Source organism: Bactrocera oleae, chromosome 6 (genome assembly GCF_042242935.1).
Source record: "Bactrocera oleae isolate idBacOlea1 chromosome 6, idBacOlea1, whole genome shotgun sequence".
NCBI lineage: Eukaryota > Metazoa > Arthropoda > Insecta > Diptera > Tephritidae > Bactrocera > Bactrocera oleae.
The window spans coordinates 65,195,211-65,210,619 of NC_091540.1; the positions used below are offsets into that span (position 1 = coordinate 65,195,211).

Genomic DNA, 15,409 nt, shown 5'->3' on the forward strand with positions numbered 1-15,409 from the left:
GAATTTCGGCAGATATCGTGTCAAATAAAAAGTTTTTCATACAAGGATTTAATTTTGATCGTTTAATTTGTATGCCAACTATATGCTATAGTGGTTGCGATATCAGTAGTTCCCACATTTGAGTAGCTTCTTGGGGAGAATAGGAAGTGTGCAAAATTTCAGATCGATATTTCAAAAACTGAGAGAATAGCTCGTATATATACTAACGGAAAGCTAAATTGAGCTCGTCACGCTGATCATTTACATATACACATATTTTATAAGGTCTCCGACGTTTTTTTCTAGGTGTTACAAACTTTGTGACTGATATCTGATTTTTGGAAATTCGTGAAAAATTTCGTAGGCGCAAGTATAAATAACACTCGTTAGTATTAAGATAAGGAAAGCATAAAAATATATAGGGAAAAAGAGAAATATAATTTTCTGTTATTGTATAATGAAGTCAATATTGGATTAATATTAAGACAAAAATAGAATTAAACAAATGTTTGCGCTTTACCAAACATAAACAAAATCAATAAAAAAAAAATGCAATCACTAATCAAATCGTAAAGTCCAATGCAGATCTTGGAGTTTGATGTTGCCAACTTATCTTAATAACATGCTAATCTAATCAGCATTACCAACGAAGTTTTTGTTATTGCTTAAAAATTTAATCGCCTGCCAAATTAGTTTGAGTTTTTGCCTCTAAAGACAGGAGACTGTTTCTGTGATTCTTGGTCTGTTCAGTATAAAAAATATGTTTTTAGCGCTTGTTATAGGTATACTGACGTTGCTCATAGTTGGTGACTACCTGCGAAAAAGGCGACATAACGAGATTTTCAAGAAAAATGGCATTAACTCTATGCCAAGCCTGCCAATTGTAGGCGTGGCACATCATCTCATCAATCAGACACCAGCTGGTAAAAAGAAATAGAGCAAACAACTGGTATGATAAAAAAAGCTATAGATAATTTTCATGCAATAGATATGATCAACTTCACTGGCGAAGTGCTTGAGAATAACAACAAAACCTGCAATGTATGGCTTTTAAACCAAGCGACTATTTTGACAGCGGATCCCAAATTTATCGAACCACTATTGAGTAGTCAGAAAGTGTTGGCGAAAAGTAATCTTTACGGACTGCTGAGCTCGTGGTTGGGTGAGGGTTTGCTACTAAGCACCGGATCTAAATGACATAGTCGACGAAAAATCATTACGCCAACATTTCATTTTAAAATCTTGGAAGAATTCGTCGGAGTTTTCGCGAGGCAAAGTAATATTATGATGGATTTGTTGAGAGATGAAGCTGATGGCAAGACTGTGGTGAATTTATATCCGTTTGTTTGTTCCTTGGCTTTGGATGTGATAGCGGGTGGGTGTGAAAATCCACGCGCAGATTCAAAGAGATTTACCTTACGTGAAAGCCGTGCGAACACGAGTATTTGGAGATCATTGGAGGCTGATGTGGGTCAAATTTTTTAAATAGATTGAAAACCATTTGACAATTAACCAAAATAACAATAAATTATATATTTTTCGGTTTTTAAAATTTTGGGGTTCCGAACGCTTATTTCTACCGTCAGTGTTTCGGCCCTCACATCGGCGCGCTTTATATCAATGCTGCAGAGGTTCGATTTCTGGCTATGGCTCACGGCACGTAGTTAATATAAGCAACTCCACAGTAGCATTGCGCTAATGCACGATTTCACCGACAAAGTTATCGAAGAGCGGCGAAAACTACTGGAACAAACCAAATTACCCGAAGACCAATACGATGACGAAGATGTTGGCCGTAAAAAACACACAGCTTTTCTGGATATGTTGTTGCTGGCAGAGACTAACGGTCAACCACTCTCCAACAACGATATACGCGAGGAAGTGGACACATTCATGTTTGAGGGTCACGACACCACGACTAGCGGTATTTCATTTACTTTTTATCTGCTCTCGCGTCACCCGACCGTACAGCAGAAGGTTTTCGAAGAGATACGCGCTGTGATCGGTGATGATAAGCTGCGACCAATCACATTACGCGATCTACAAGAACTCAAATACTTGGAATGTGTTTTAAGGAATCGATGCGTCTGTATCCACCAGTACCCTCTATTGGACGTTATATTGAGCAAGATATTTATTTAGGTGAGTTAGCGAATTTTGTGTATAATCTCAAATCAGAATTTTACTAATTTTTGTATCATTGGATCTACAAAATTTTTAGACGGAAAGCTTTACCCCGCCAATACCAATGTGACAGTTATGATTTATCATGCCTTGCGTGATCCTTCGTATTTCAAGGACCCCAAACAGTTTATACCCGAACGTTTTTATAGCGATAATATCGAAAAAATAAATAGCTTTGCCTACGTTCTCTTCAGTGCTGGTCCACGTAATTGTGTTGGTCAAAAATTTGCTTTGCTTGAGATGAAGAGCACGATTTCTAAGATTTTACGTCACTAGTCTCTTCAAATGGTATAAATATGGGTTTACAAACAAGATTATACCATTAGTGACATACATATGAGAGGAACTGATGTGTTATTGATATTTTCGATAATAGATTTTATATTTTGTTATTATTAATATTTAGTTATTAAATGTTTCATTGAAATAGGTTTTGAATTTTGAAGCTGAATAATCTTGAAAACTTTTCATTAGCCACGCACATCATGAATAGCTGTGGATTATAATATTATTCTGAATAATTAAATCCCGTTTAAATAGCCCGGAATATAAATTAAAAGATTTTTAAAAATTTAAGTTATATTACATGATAATAGTTGCCAACTCTAATCCAAATAGTGTCACATCCTAAAAAAGGTGATATTTGGGAATTCCAAAAAAAAGCTATTGTATCAATTAATTTTAAATTTTAAAGACAGGTTCGATCATATGGTTAATCCAAAATCGATGCATCTTACTTGGACAGATATTTGGGCTTTGTGTTACTCATAAACTCCTAAAAGGTAGATCACCAGATCCTCATAGATCGACGAAGCGTTTTGAGCTTACAACAAATTATTAAGGCGGTTAATATCAATCCCAGCCACTTCGCTAGGTTCACCAAAAGTGTATCTACCGAGATATTTCAATCTCAGTCTGGCAAAAACTGAGCAATGGATGAGTGACAATATGTCCATCTCGCCTTACTCCATATACAATAGCTTTGTCAAAGAGCGTCAGACATAATATTTAGCCCCACCGCGTTTACTTAAACCTATTGGACAGTGTCTAGTCAAAACACCAACAATTGCGGTGAGATTGGCTTTGTTAAGAGCTAGTAGTTCGGAGGACCTCTTACGGTTTACACTGGGCCAGAAGGAGCTCCTAGTCGCACAAGTTATGGTTATTGATCAGCGCTTATGTTACTGAGCTCACTGAAGGTGCAGTGATCCAATGCCAGAAAGAAAGATGACATCGAAAAACCGACTCGCTTCCAATCGGATGAAATTAGAGAAATGGTTCCATCGCTAGCAAGCTATTCGGCCTTGCAGTTTCCGAGGGGGCCAAATCGTTTGAGGGCTTGTGTAATAGGTGACCCTTTCGAACATCATGCTGTCTGTCCACGTCGGACTCAAATTGTCAAAGTATTATTATGAAAAATGTGATTTGGAAACATCTAGCCCCCTGCTCCTCTGCTGCTTTTGCAAGACTGAGGTTGAAACATCCCGGGCGTCGACGAAACAGGAGACATACCCAAAACAATGTCAGTCATTTCTGACTACACTCAAAGCATTGTATACGAAGTTTAGGTACCACAACGGACCGGCGTTATAAGCTGTACAAGTGAGTTTGCTGTTAGGAATCACCATTTAAACTAACCTAATCGGCTGCCAAAATTTTAACCGCGTTTTTCTTGAAAAGCTGTGTTCTGAGTCGGTGAGGAAAATTTCTCCGAATCGGCTGGACCGATCGACTTGAAATTTTCACACGCCCTTCTGAGAAATTTTTGTAATCGATTTTTTAAGCCACTCTGAAGTGTAAATTTTTTCACAAAAAAAAAGCCCGTTTTTGGGAAGTCGCCATTTTGTCGAACATCAAAATTTTGACTAGTCCTTCAAATAGTATCTGTTTTCATCTCTTCAAAAAATATTCACGAAAAAGCGCCATTTCTATGACTTGCAAGTGGATATAACCCATAACTGCAATTAATAGTTTTTTACTTTTCTGACTGATGGCAACACTTTTTTCAAAAAATTAACAGACAACACATGTGCTTCACATCAAAAGTTTATTTACACCAATCATTTTGTTTCAATTAGTTTAATTTCTATTCAAGCAAAGGTGGCAACTCTATTTACTAAATATTTGGACAGTAAGTACTTATGAAGTAACAATTTATTTTTTTTGTAATTTTCTAAGTATTCAAATGGAGATAAAGAAATGTGAAAAATATCACACGCAGCTAATTCAATTGGCCGTCTCAACTAATACCCGTAAACCCAAGTGATGTGTTACGACCTCGTGAATTTCCATATGTATGTATTCCCTACATACACACACATTAATGAGCGGCATAGACAAATCGCAAGTTCAAGAGCATATTCTATTCAAATTAGAATTTACTAGTTTATATGTAACTTTATACTATATATTTATACATACATATTCACATACAAATACAGTGTGACAATGTAATTACAGTGACTTATGAAAAAAAAAATTAAAACGTCAGTCAGGAGGTCGGTGAATAGCATTTTATTTATGTGATTATTAATTGAAGCAAGTGTCTGTACATATGTATGTGTGTGTGTGTATAGGCATGGCGAAAGCGTAAGATTCGCCTGTGAACTTCCTGAATCATCGTTGTAAACAAATGCATGCACGAAGGTACATATGTACATATTAATATTAGCTTATGCAGTATGAAGTCAATAAACCACAGCATCTTTATGCAGCTTTGTATGCGCCAACACCTCCATATATATATATACACATTTAAACAAGTGATATAGTGTTGACTGCATTTACACATGTCAGATGCAATTTATGTCTGTCTTTTTTCTTTTTGCTATATATTTTATTGCTTTTGTCTGAAGAATTGCAGGCTATAAACAATTGCTACCTACTGCTAGGAAAAACACACACACATGTCGTATTGTAAACGCATACACACACACACACTCGTGTGATGACAGCGATAAGCAGGTAATGCCGAGATATTCGCCAAGATTATGCGAATTACTGCATTCATTTCATAAAAAATAATAATAAAAAAAATTGCTGTGAAACAGCCATTACGCGTGATTAGTTTGATATTGAGTCAAGTTTCATATAATTAAGCAAGAAATGCATAATGTCATATATATGTAGATATATAATGGCTGAGACTTCCTTGTTAATCAACAAATCGAGGTATTCAAAAGCCTGTCGCATTTCTGGAATCTTTATTTATGTAGAAAAATGCACTACTACTCTTTTTGAGGCAGAATTCGTAGATATATGGTGTGGGTTACTCATAAAAAGCAGTAACGGAAAAGAATGATAAGGGAAGAAGTCATCATTCGTTTGCCAAGCTACTTAGTTTTTTAAATTTTTCACAATATTCTTCGATTTATGCAGTGTTTAAGCGGTTATGTATACCCACTTGCAAGCCAGCAAATAAATCATTTTTGTATGAATTGCTTTTTTTTTTTTTTAAGTCATCGGCGTTTTATTTTGTAAAATTTTCGATTATTCCGGTCACGTAACCGATCTCCACGAGGAACTCCGAAAAATGTGTCTGGCGATGAAGAACACATTTCTGCTTAAAATTATCTTTAATTCAAAAACCAAAATTTTTTTTATAACAATAGATGAATACAGGTAACGATCGAAGGAAAAAATTTTATTTTAGACAAAATGGCATCTTTCCAAAATAGAGTCGTTTTTTGTAAAAAAAATTTTTACACTTCAGGGTGGTTTGAAAAATCGAAATTATTATCAAAAATAAAACCTTTTAAAACTTTGTAAAGCTGATCTTGTAAAAAATCTGTTATGAAGAACCAAATTGATTTGTCAAACTTTTTATGAAACTTGGTACTAGAGTGTTCAGCATTCTGACAGGCCTAGTTCAGTAAACGTTTTAAATTTTAGAAACCACAGAGTAATTTAAGCCGGATCGCATTTTAGGCTGTCAGAAACATTGCGATCGGTTGGTAATTGTTTGAAAATACTAAAATTTTGACAAGTCTCTAAAGAGAGAGTCTCTCTCGGATCCACTATGTATCGTTTCGATATAATTAATAATAATAAATTGCAAAAAGTTAATATTTTTTATATATTCTAAAAATGGTAAAATTGATCCATATTTCTCATATAACTTTTCCCCAAAATTATGTGGTTTAACTATTAATTAATTTTTAAAACAATTATACGTGAGACATTTGCGGTTAAAAATGCAGTCATGTGCAATGGAGTCCACACATTCGGTATCTGGTGGTTTGAAAAGTTATGTTTCGATTTCGACAATTTTAAGGCGTGAAATGAAACACCTTAAGGGCATTGTTTCTGTAAAGTGTTGAATCGATATATTCATTTGGTGATTGATTGATAATCATATCGAATTTAAAGTTGTGATATATGGAAAGTAGGCGTGGTTGTTATTTGACTGTGTCCATTTTCACACTGTAATATAAAGATCAATATAATGTTGTGAATCAAATGTGGTTAAAATTGATCGACTAATTCCTGTGATTCATCTAAAATTGCGAGCTAACACGCTCATTGTCTAATTTTACACCAATTCCTATGAAGCCCTTTTGTATCATCTCGCGAGTAAAATTTAATTTTTCTGGCATATAGTGCCGAAAGAAATTGTCCTCAGCAAGTTTGGTTGCTTTTAAACAAATTTTAAACCACAGACGGCCCTCCATATGTTTAGCCCTGTACCAAATTAAGATACAATATTTGTGGCTTACTAATACCACCTTATACTTATACCTATAGCTTAACGGAATTAAGAGGGTGCGGTAATGGTCCGATTCAGTCCATCCACAATACCAACATTCTTTGAGAGCCAATGAATACGTATATCAAGTTTCATGAAGATAGCTCTAGTTATCACTTGCATGGTCGGAGATACAGATATTCGGTATTCAATTCGTTTCTTTATTCTGATCTTTTACATTTATAAAACTTCATATCTAGACCTTAGTTAATTATAGGTGTTATAATCAACCGTTAGATGAACAAAACTATTACAACACTGTCAAAATGTTGCGAGAGTATTAAAATATATACCATACAGAATATATTAAAATTATTCCGCATATATAATATTAGTCAAATGTTTACTAAAAATATTCTTTCAGTCATAGGATCCGTATATGTTCCCAAGTAGAAAAAAAGTGTATACTGTTTTCAAGTTTAAAATTTTTTGTTCATTATGTTGAACGTCTTGCTTGTCGAAAAAAAATTATTCGGTAGGATTCAAATGACAAAATATGTGAATACACCATTGAAGTGTTTTAATATTTTTCCATTCTATCTCCACTGTATCATACCAGTATATTTGCATTACACCAGTTGTTTCTTCGATACGCTCTATTCCGAGGTTTAATGAAGCGAAGATAGCTTGTGTAAGAAATTAGATTTTAAGATTTGCATAGTAACTTGCTTAAAAAGGATATATATTCTGGAAAAACTTCAAAATGTAAAAAATGTTTATAGAAAGAATAGTATGCCAAAACGCCTAAAATTATGCTCATAAGTTCCTATTGTTTTTCTATTTGAAACAATATTAGACGGATCCCAATTTTCTAGCTTTAGGATTTGTGTATATATTTTAAATTATGAAAATAATATTCCATACATATATGAGTTTATACATATATTATAGTATAGTTTATATATGTATATGAAGATGAAGTTGAATATATAATCATTTGAACGCCTTTTGTAAGCATTTGTATTAATTAGTTTTTCAGCACACTTGCGACTCTAATTATTTATTCAAAGCATCAATTGCAGGCGACACATGTTACCCACATCTCATGCTATCTGATGGTTGCTACCGTTCATATGAGTTGCTATACTGGCTGTCATGTCAAATGAAAATTCAATGAGGCAGACACGCGATGGCTGACGGTGTCTGATCGGCAATGTGTTTGTGCCGCAATTGAAATCAGCTGATCATATTTTTCCAACCGTTTTCACAGCCATATATATATATATGGCATATGAAATGGCATGCGCGCAGCATCTCAATTATTTTCTGGTTTTTGTGAAAATTTTATGAAAATTTTTACAATGTAAACAATAATTTTTACAAGTCGACGGCATGCTGCATATTTCCACACATACATCCATATATATATAAAATAAATATGTGCCCGCTATAATTGACTTTACGCGGACGCAGCTGATCACAGCCAGCATTCGCTTGGTTCACGCGCGTTCCGTGGCTCGCGCGGCCCGCTGCTCGTGGGAGTCAATTAATTCGTTTTGCTTGAACTTTTGATGGGAATTTGTGGCGGCGGCCGCTCGCGATCGAATCGCTATGAGAATTGCTTAAATTTATTTATTGGCTTTAATGGACAACACGCTGATGGCAGGCGCTGATTTCTTCTTGCTGCTGTAATTAGTTTGGCGCGAGGTGTTTGCCGCTTTTACATACATACGTACTTGTTGCTGTTGTTGTTATGTCGTTTGGTGATTATTGCACAATATATTGCAATTTTAAAGCTTAATATTCCTTCCGTTGTTGAATTTTGTTTATTTTCACATAATTACTTCGCTCGTTTGCGATCAATTAAATTCATGATTTGTTTTGTAAGTAATTGCTGTAAATATTTACATAAATTTTATAATATATGAATCATTTCCGTTAAATATTTGCTTAGTTGGTCGGTGCAGATTAGTCTTCTTCTTCTTTTTCACATACTTATGTGGTGCTGTAATCGCCTAAGCGATTTTGAACAGGCCAATCATACCCTCTAAGTTACTCATATTCAATACTACTCAGGTCTTCCAAATGCAGTTTTCTACTCTGCTACTACCAACTGATAACGTTTTTCTGTGCTGGAGAGTCTGCATTAATTTGAATGACACGAGCTAGTCTTAGTCTTATCGTCTTTGCTTCTATACCATATATTAGAAAATCTTAGACGACATCTAAGTATTGTTTTTGGGAAAGCGGTGGGAGACCAATATGCTTCAAATAAGTACTTAATGGGAAGAGTAATATGATGATTATGTCTAAGATTACCACACTCATCGCCCATCCATCTTTATCCAAACCAGAGAATTTATATGAAAACGTACAACTTTCTTAAAAAGATGTTACCTAGATGGAGTACAACAGAAAGTTGCCCTTTTTTAGGAAGTTATAACCACTTATAAGTCAGAAAAATCGCGTTTTTTTCGGTGAATTTTTTTGAAGAGGCATTTTATTTTATAAATAAAAATATTGCATATTTTCAAAATTTAATATACTTTAACAATTGGTGATTAATTTTGAAAAATTTTGGATTTCCCCGATCCCGTAGCCGATTTTCAAGAGGGCCTCCGAGCGGTATCTGGCGGTAAGATTTTTTTGTTTAAAATTATCTCAAGTTTCTCTCAGATTTTAGAGCCGATTACACCAAGTTAAAAAAGTCTTATAAATATCCTCATATCTCTGAAATTATTTGCCGGATGAACTTCATATTTTGGAGAATATTCTCAAATACTCAAATACCCAACTTCGATGCACCGAAGCTGTACTTGTAGTACCTTTCAAAAATAAAGATATTCCTTATGAAATATGCTAGTGTTCCGAACAACGAAAGCAACAAGCTTCGCATATAATATAATACAAGTATATGAAATAGAGCTTTAGAACCTTGGTCAATATTTTCTTTGAATAAATAATGCATATTTTATTTGATTGGCTTGCTTCGCATAATTGTTCCGCAAATTCTCCGAACGAAGAGTAATTACCAACACAACCGGTGGGGCGTGTCAATACCAAACCCACGGACAGTGACAACGTTGCATACAAAATTAGTTATGTGAATACAAAATAAATGGCGATTATTGTGGCTAATATTTGCAAATCTTTATTGAAAATTTTTTTTTTCTGCAATTATTATTTTTACCACATTAAATTTTCCAGTCATAAATGATCAGAATCAAATTGAATGCACGTAGCAATACCAATTATGCGCTTTTGTGTTTGGTAGTGTGTGTGTATGTGAATGCTGGCTGCATGTGCCGCATATTAATGTCACTTTGACGTATGCACTTTGGCTATCGAACGACAAATTTACATATTTTCGCAATAATGCAGAAAAATGTCTTTGTTGCTGGTAGTCAGCCAAGCGATTGACTAGCAGTCTAGCTGACTAACTGATTGATTTTACATTCTCACATACATACAAACATATATATGTATATATATGGTCCATAGCACTGACGTATGAAGTCTCCGTAGGATCCGATACTCGCTGTGTGTCATTGCGACTTCGAACGGCATTGACAATTGCAGTGCAGCGTCGCTACGGTGGAAAGCCGCAATGCCAGTGCTGCTTTGTTGAGGCTGCGCTTAGATAGACGTAAGTGCCAGTGGACGTGCGCTGAATTCACATTGAGGTTTTGGTGACAGTTTTGCCTAAATATGTATATTATACGAGAGTTTTCAAAATATCAATTTTTGTTTTTGCATAAATGTATGTATATTGAATGTCGTGTCATTGAGTATATTATCCGAAAATTTGAAGATGATCCGGCATATAGTTACGGATATATGAGCGGATTTTATAAGAATGTTTTAATTTTATGTAATCGGCTTCCAAAAATGTTAAGCCGTTGTTTCTCAATAGGCTATTTTCAGAGTCCTCCGCAACGACTGCACCAATAGGCTGGAATAACACGACCATCTTAGATATATTTGTCAGCTAATGATCGAAGAAATAAGATTTTTGACAAAACCGATTTTTTATGCCACTCTGTGTAAAAACAACAAAAAATTATTTTTTTTTTTTGGGAATCCGTCATTTATCGAAAATTCAAAAAAATTCAAGAAAATTTACTAGTCCTTCGATTGTATTAGTCGTCTATTACAATAATTATAAATTTCTAATACCAAACTCTCTTTTTGGATTTCTAAAAATTTAAAGAAAAGTCATCTTCCTCACCACCAGACACCTTTTTTCGGAGGTCCTCCTGGAGATCGGCTACGGAATTAAGAGAATCCAACATTTTTAAAAATGCATCGCTGACTATTAAAGTACATTAATTTCTATTAATAACATCTTTTTTATTTACTTATTAAATAAAATAAATGTTTGTTGAAAAGAAATTTACAAAAATAAACGCATATTTTCTGTCTTCTAAGTGTATAGAAACCCTTTAAAGAATTCATCTCTTCTGAACCTAGCTGAAAGCACGATATGTAATAAATATAATAAAACCGTTAAAATTGAATTGGCGTTGGAGAAAAAGGTTCTGTAATATGGCAATATACCGCTTTTTAATCATGACAAAAATATTTCATAAAGAATATTCATTCATATTTAGACCAATAATGTCTTCATGCGCTTCTTTATTGCATCCTGTGCATCCACCTGTTTCTAATGCTTCAAAATTTAATCCGGCTCTTACATTTAGTACTACTCTACCTCGACCATGTCGTAGATGTTAAAACGCCGCTACAAGCACAAATGATAATGAATCTTTGATTCACTTTATACTTTCGTTATAGGATATGCTTGCTCATATTTTCTCAGGAGCTTATTTTGAAAGCGATTGTATTAAAATACGTAAAAAAATGTAGTTTTCTTTGTCAGTCTAAGTCGATTCTTGACTTTATTATGCATTCGCCTGAATATTCGGTACAGTTTATTGAAGAACTATTAGGTACCGATAATGTGTTTTTGCAACGGGAATCGTCTGTGAAGAAACAACTAAACTTTTTTGACAATTCGCCTGAATGTAGGCAACATTTTTTGGTTGTAACAACAGCTACCGCCCATCTATATTCAACACATAGATGTAGCCTACATTTGGCATTTGAAAACTTTGAAGATCTGACATGAAGACATAACCTTCTGATTGAAACAAAGCAAAAGTGCTGAAAGCTGGCATTGACTGTAAGGAAATAAAAATCTTCTGAAATATGAAATCAAAACTATGAACTCTAGTTGGTTAAGCATCCTATAATAACTTCTTCTTCTTCACGTCAGTTGTACATCCCAAATAAAGACAGGCCGCTATTACGCCATTAGATACTTGGACGCCCTTGCTTCCCACCCATGGGTCCCGAATTGCAGAAGCTTTTCGCTAGAGTATCAACTTCCATGCGAAGGATATGTTTAACTATAAAGATCATGTCGCCGTAGAGCTCATACAGTTCGAGGTTTCATCTACTTTAATACTAATCGCTCCGCGAACGGCTCCAAAGACCTTGCAGAGAGCAGTTCTCTCGAATGCACCAAGTGCTTTCTCATCTCGGCTAGTCATCGTCCATGTTAATGCGACGTAAAATAGGACGGGACTGATGAGAGACTTAAAGAGAGACATTTTTGTTCGCCGAGAGAGGGATCTGCTGCTCAATTGCTTATCGATCGCAAAGCAGGAATTATTCTGCGCTTGATCTTCAGGCTACGATTGTTGGAATTTATGTATGGTTGGTTCGGAAAATACAAAGACAGTCCTTCGTTATTTTAGATTTATAGCATTAAATTGAAGAAGGCGCACGAGAGAGTAACACTCCGTCTAAAATCTTGAATAATAACAATTTAATTATCTTTATAAATTCTATAACATAAAGTGGGCCACCCTAATACATAAATGCATAGTCAATCGCATTAAGAGGCGAAAACTCTTTGCAACAGTGCAATTTATACATTATTATGATTCTTTTTCACTTAAGCAAATCGCTTTGGTGGCATTAATGCCATTATCGTTTGGAAACATTGAAATGCACTAGAGAATTGTCGCATGGGAGAAAATATATGTATGCAGATACATACATATGTGTATGGGTGGATAAAAGATTTGCACACATGTGGAAGTGTGTGTGTGTGTATGTAAGCTGCTACTGACACTGCTGTCAAGGGCTTGGGGCTTACGATTTCGCGCGAGTCTATAGACACTTGCACTTACTGCGTACAACACACACACACATGCACACATACAAACATGAGTATGGAAACACACAATAGAAATTGCTGATTTGCGAGTATGACAGCTTTGCATTGCGATAACGGCACTTGTGCGGTGGAAATTCGCAAACATTTATGTGGGTTTACACCTACCCAAGCATATTTGCCACGTCACACACACCGACCCCGACAGTTGCGCGCGGCACTGCAGAGGTGGCAAGCAAAGACAGCGTGCTCTTTTGCAAAAGTAGATTAGGTGCGGTTGGTTGTTATTTTTGTTGCTGTTGCTGTTGTTTTGTTGATTTCGGTTTTTACACACAATCGAATAATATGATGATGGCGTTTTATTGCCAACAACAACAATAAAACCAAATTTGTGTAAATGCAGCAAAACACAATAACAGCAACAACAAAGGCCATAGCTTATGCGCATATAAAAAGTTAATGGCAATGTATGCACGCAAAGTGCAACAAACGGGCAACAACAAAAAGGTGTATTTAACCTGGCATTAGTTAAATGCAACCTACTTTTACCTGCAACAGCAACAAAAAAAAAAAAACGTAAACGCCTTGGCGAAACGCTACGCACGCGAAATGTAGCACAAATATGAATGCATTTTTGTTGTTGTTATTGCTTCTACGTACAAAAATGATGCGTGGCGCTTGCAGTCAAAATTTCCACGGTAGTTTTGTCTTTTACTTTTTATACCCTGAACAGCGTATATTAAGTTTAAGTCACGAAGTTTGTAACACCCAGAAGGAAACGTCGAAGACACTAGAAAATATATTCATAAATGATCAGCATGATAGGCTGAGTTGATTTGGCCATGTCCGTCTGTCTGTTAATCTGTCTATTTATACGAACAAGTTCCACAGTTTTCAAGCCATCGATCTGAAATTTTACACTTTTCCTTTCCTCACTAAGAAGCTGCTCATTTGTCGAAGCGACCGCTATCGGACCACTATAAAATATAGCTGTTATACAAACTGAACAATCGGAATCAAGTTCTTGTATGCCAAATTTTTTCAATTGATGAGATATCTCCACGAAATTTGCCATGAGTTATTTTCTAAGGCAACAATGTAATCTCCGAATAAATTGTTCAGATCAGATCACTATATTTTATAGTTGCCATATTAACTAAACGATCGGAATGAAGTGCTTGTAAGGCACCTTTTGTATTTGTGAAGGGTATTATAGCTTCGTTGCAACCGAAGTTAACGTTTTTTCTTGTTATTTATTAATTTGGTTTTTAAACCGCTATGCCACAATGTGTATTCACAAATTGCCAGTGCATGTATGTATGTACATACATATGTATATGTCCGGGATTTTCTACACTGCCGCTTACATCTGTCGCTTTCATGTTTTAAAAACCATGACTGCTTTCCAAGTTGGCGACTTAAGTCGGCGTAGCAGTGGAAAACTTAACCAATGCTCGGATACCGCTATAATACATTACAGTATTATATTATATAGAGACAATGTATCGTAAATGTAGCAAATCGCTAGTTAATCCAAAATATGAACGTTCGAGACCGATGACTATGAAGAAAAACTGTTTTCCCGACGGTCGAGTCTACGAAACCGGAACGAACACGAATTTTTATTCGGCGAAGGGCTGTCAATTCGACAGCATTCCTCCAAATTACTTATGTGATGTTTACTGCCGCTACAATAGCAACAACAACAACAATAAAAACCTGGAAGAAAGCTGCTCCCCTAGAAAAGAATCTAGAAGCAGGAAGAATACGGAAAGCAACAAGCTCTTTTAATTTATAACCTTATAGCTATATATAGTCAAAGCGGAAGTCTCCAAACAAGTATTTATTTTATCACGTTCGATTGGTCAAGAAAATAAATAGTGTTAGACACAGCATTTCCGGGGCAACTACTACCAAGTAGTGAGCTAAAATAATGAAAGAGAGCTATAACAGGAAAACCTAATTCCATTTATACCACGTTTGAATTTTTTGCGGACTACTAAGGGTTAATTAAAGTGATAAGACTTTTTCATAACAAATCAAAGCTGATCCGAATTATGATTTTTAGTTGAGATAAGATTGCTCGTTAACTTATTGATTTCATTAGATGGCATTTAAGAAGTACCCCATTCCCGTAGAGAGAAAGCGAGAAGAGATATGATAGGATCAGTACGAATTAAATTTAATCAGCTGTAGAAGAGATATGAGACATTCTTTCCGATATAGTTTCCAGCAGCAAAAAGCTATCATAATTCAAAGTTTTGTTAGACCTCCTTTCTATATATGCATAGCTTAAGGCATTGCATCATAAAAATTCCATGTTTAATATTTTCCTTCATATATAATAGTAATCAAAATATTTACACAGCAAATAAATATGT

The 15,409-nt window shown here is 35.1% G+C and overlaps 2 protein-coding genes across 16 annotated transcripts in view; one reads left to right on the top strand and one right to left on the bottom strand.

Annotated features, from left to right (window-relative positions):
• Positions 1 to 15,409, bottom strand: part of Svil (Supervillin) — a 368,637-nt gene that overhangs the window by 192,316 nt on the left and 160,912 nt on the right. The window lies entirely within an intron of this gene.
• On the top strand, positions 693 to 2,508 carry Cyp4d20 (Cytochrome P450 4d20). Its single transcript, XM_070111701.1, is given in 6 exon segments — positions 693 to 902; positions 968 to 1,352; positions 1,354 to 1,416; positions 1,566 to 2,047; positions 2,050 to 2,121; positions 2,201 to 2,508. Coding segments are annotated over 6 exon segments (1,404 nt in total). The 5' UTR covers positions 693 to 739; the 3' UTR covers positions 2,440 to 2,508.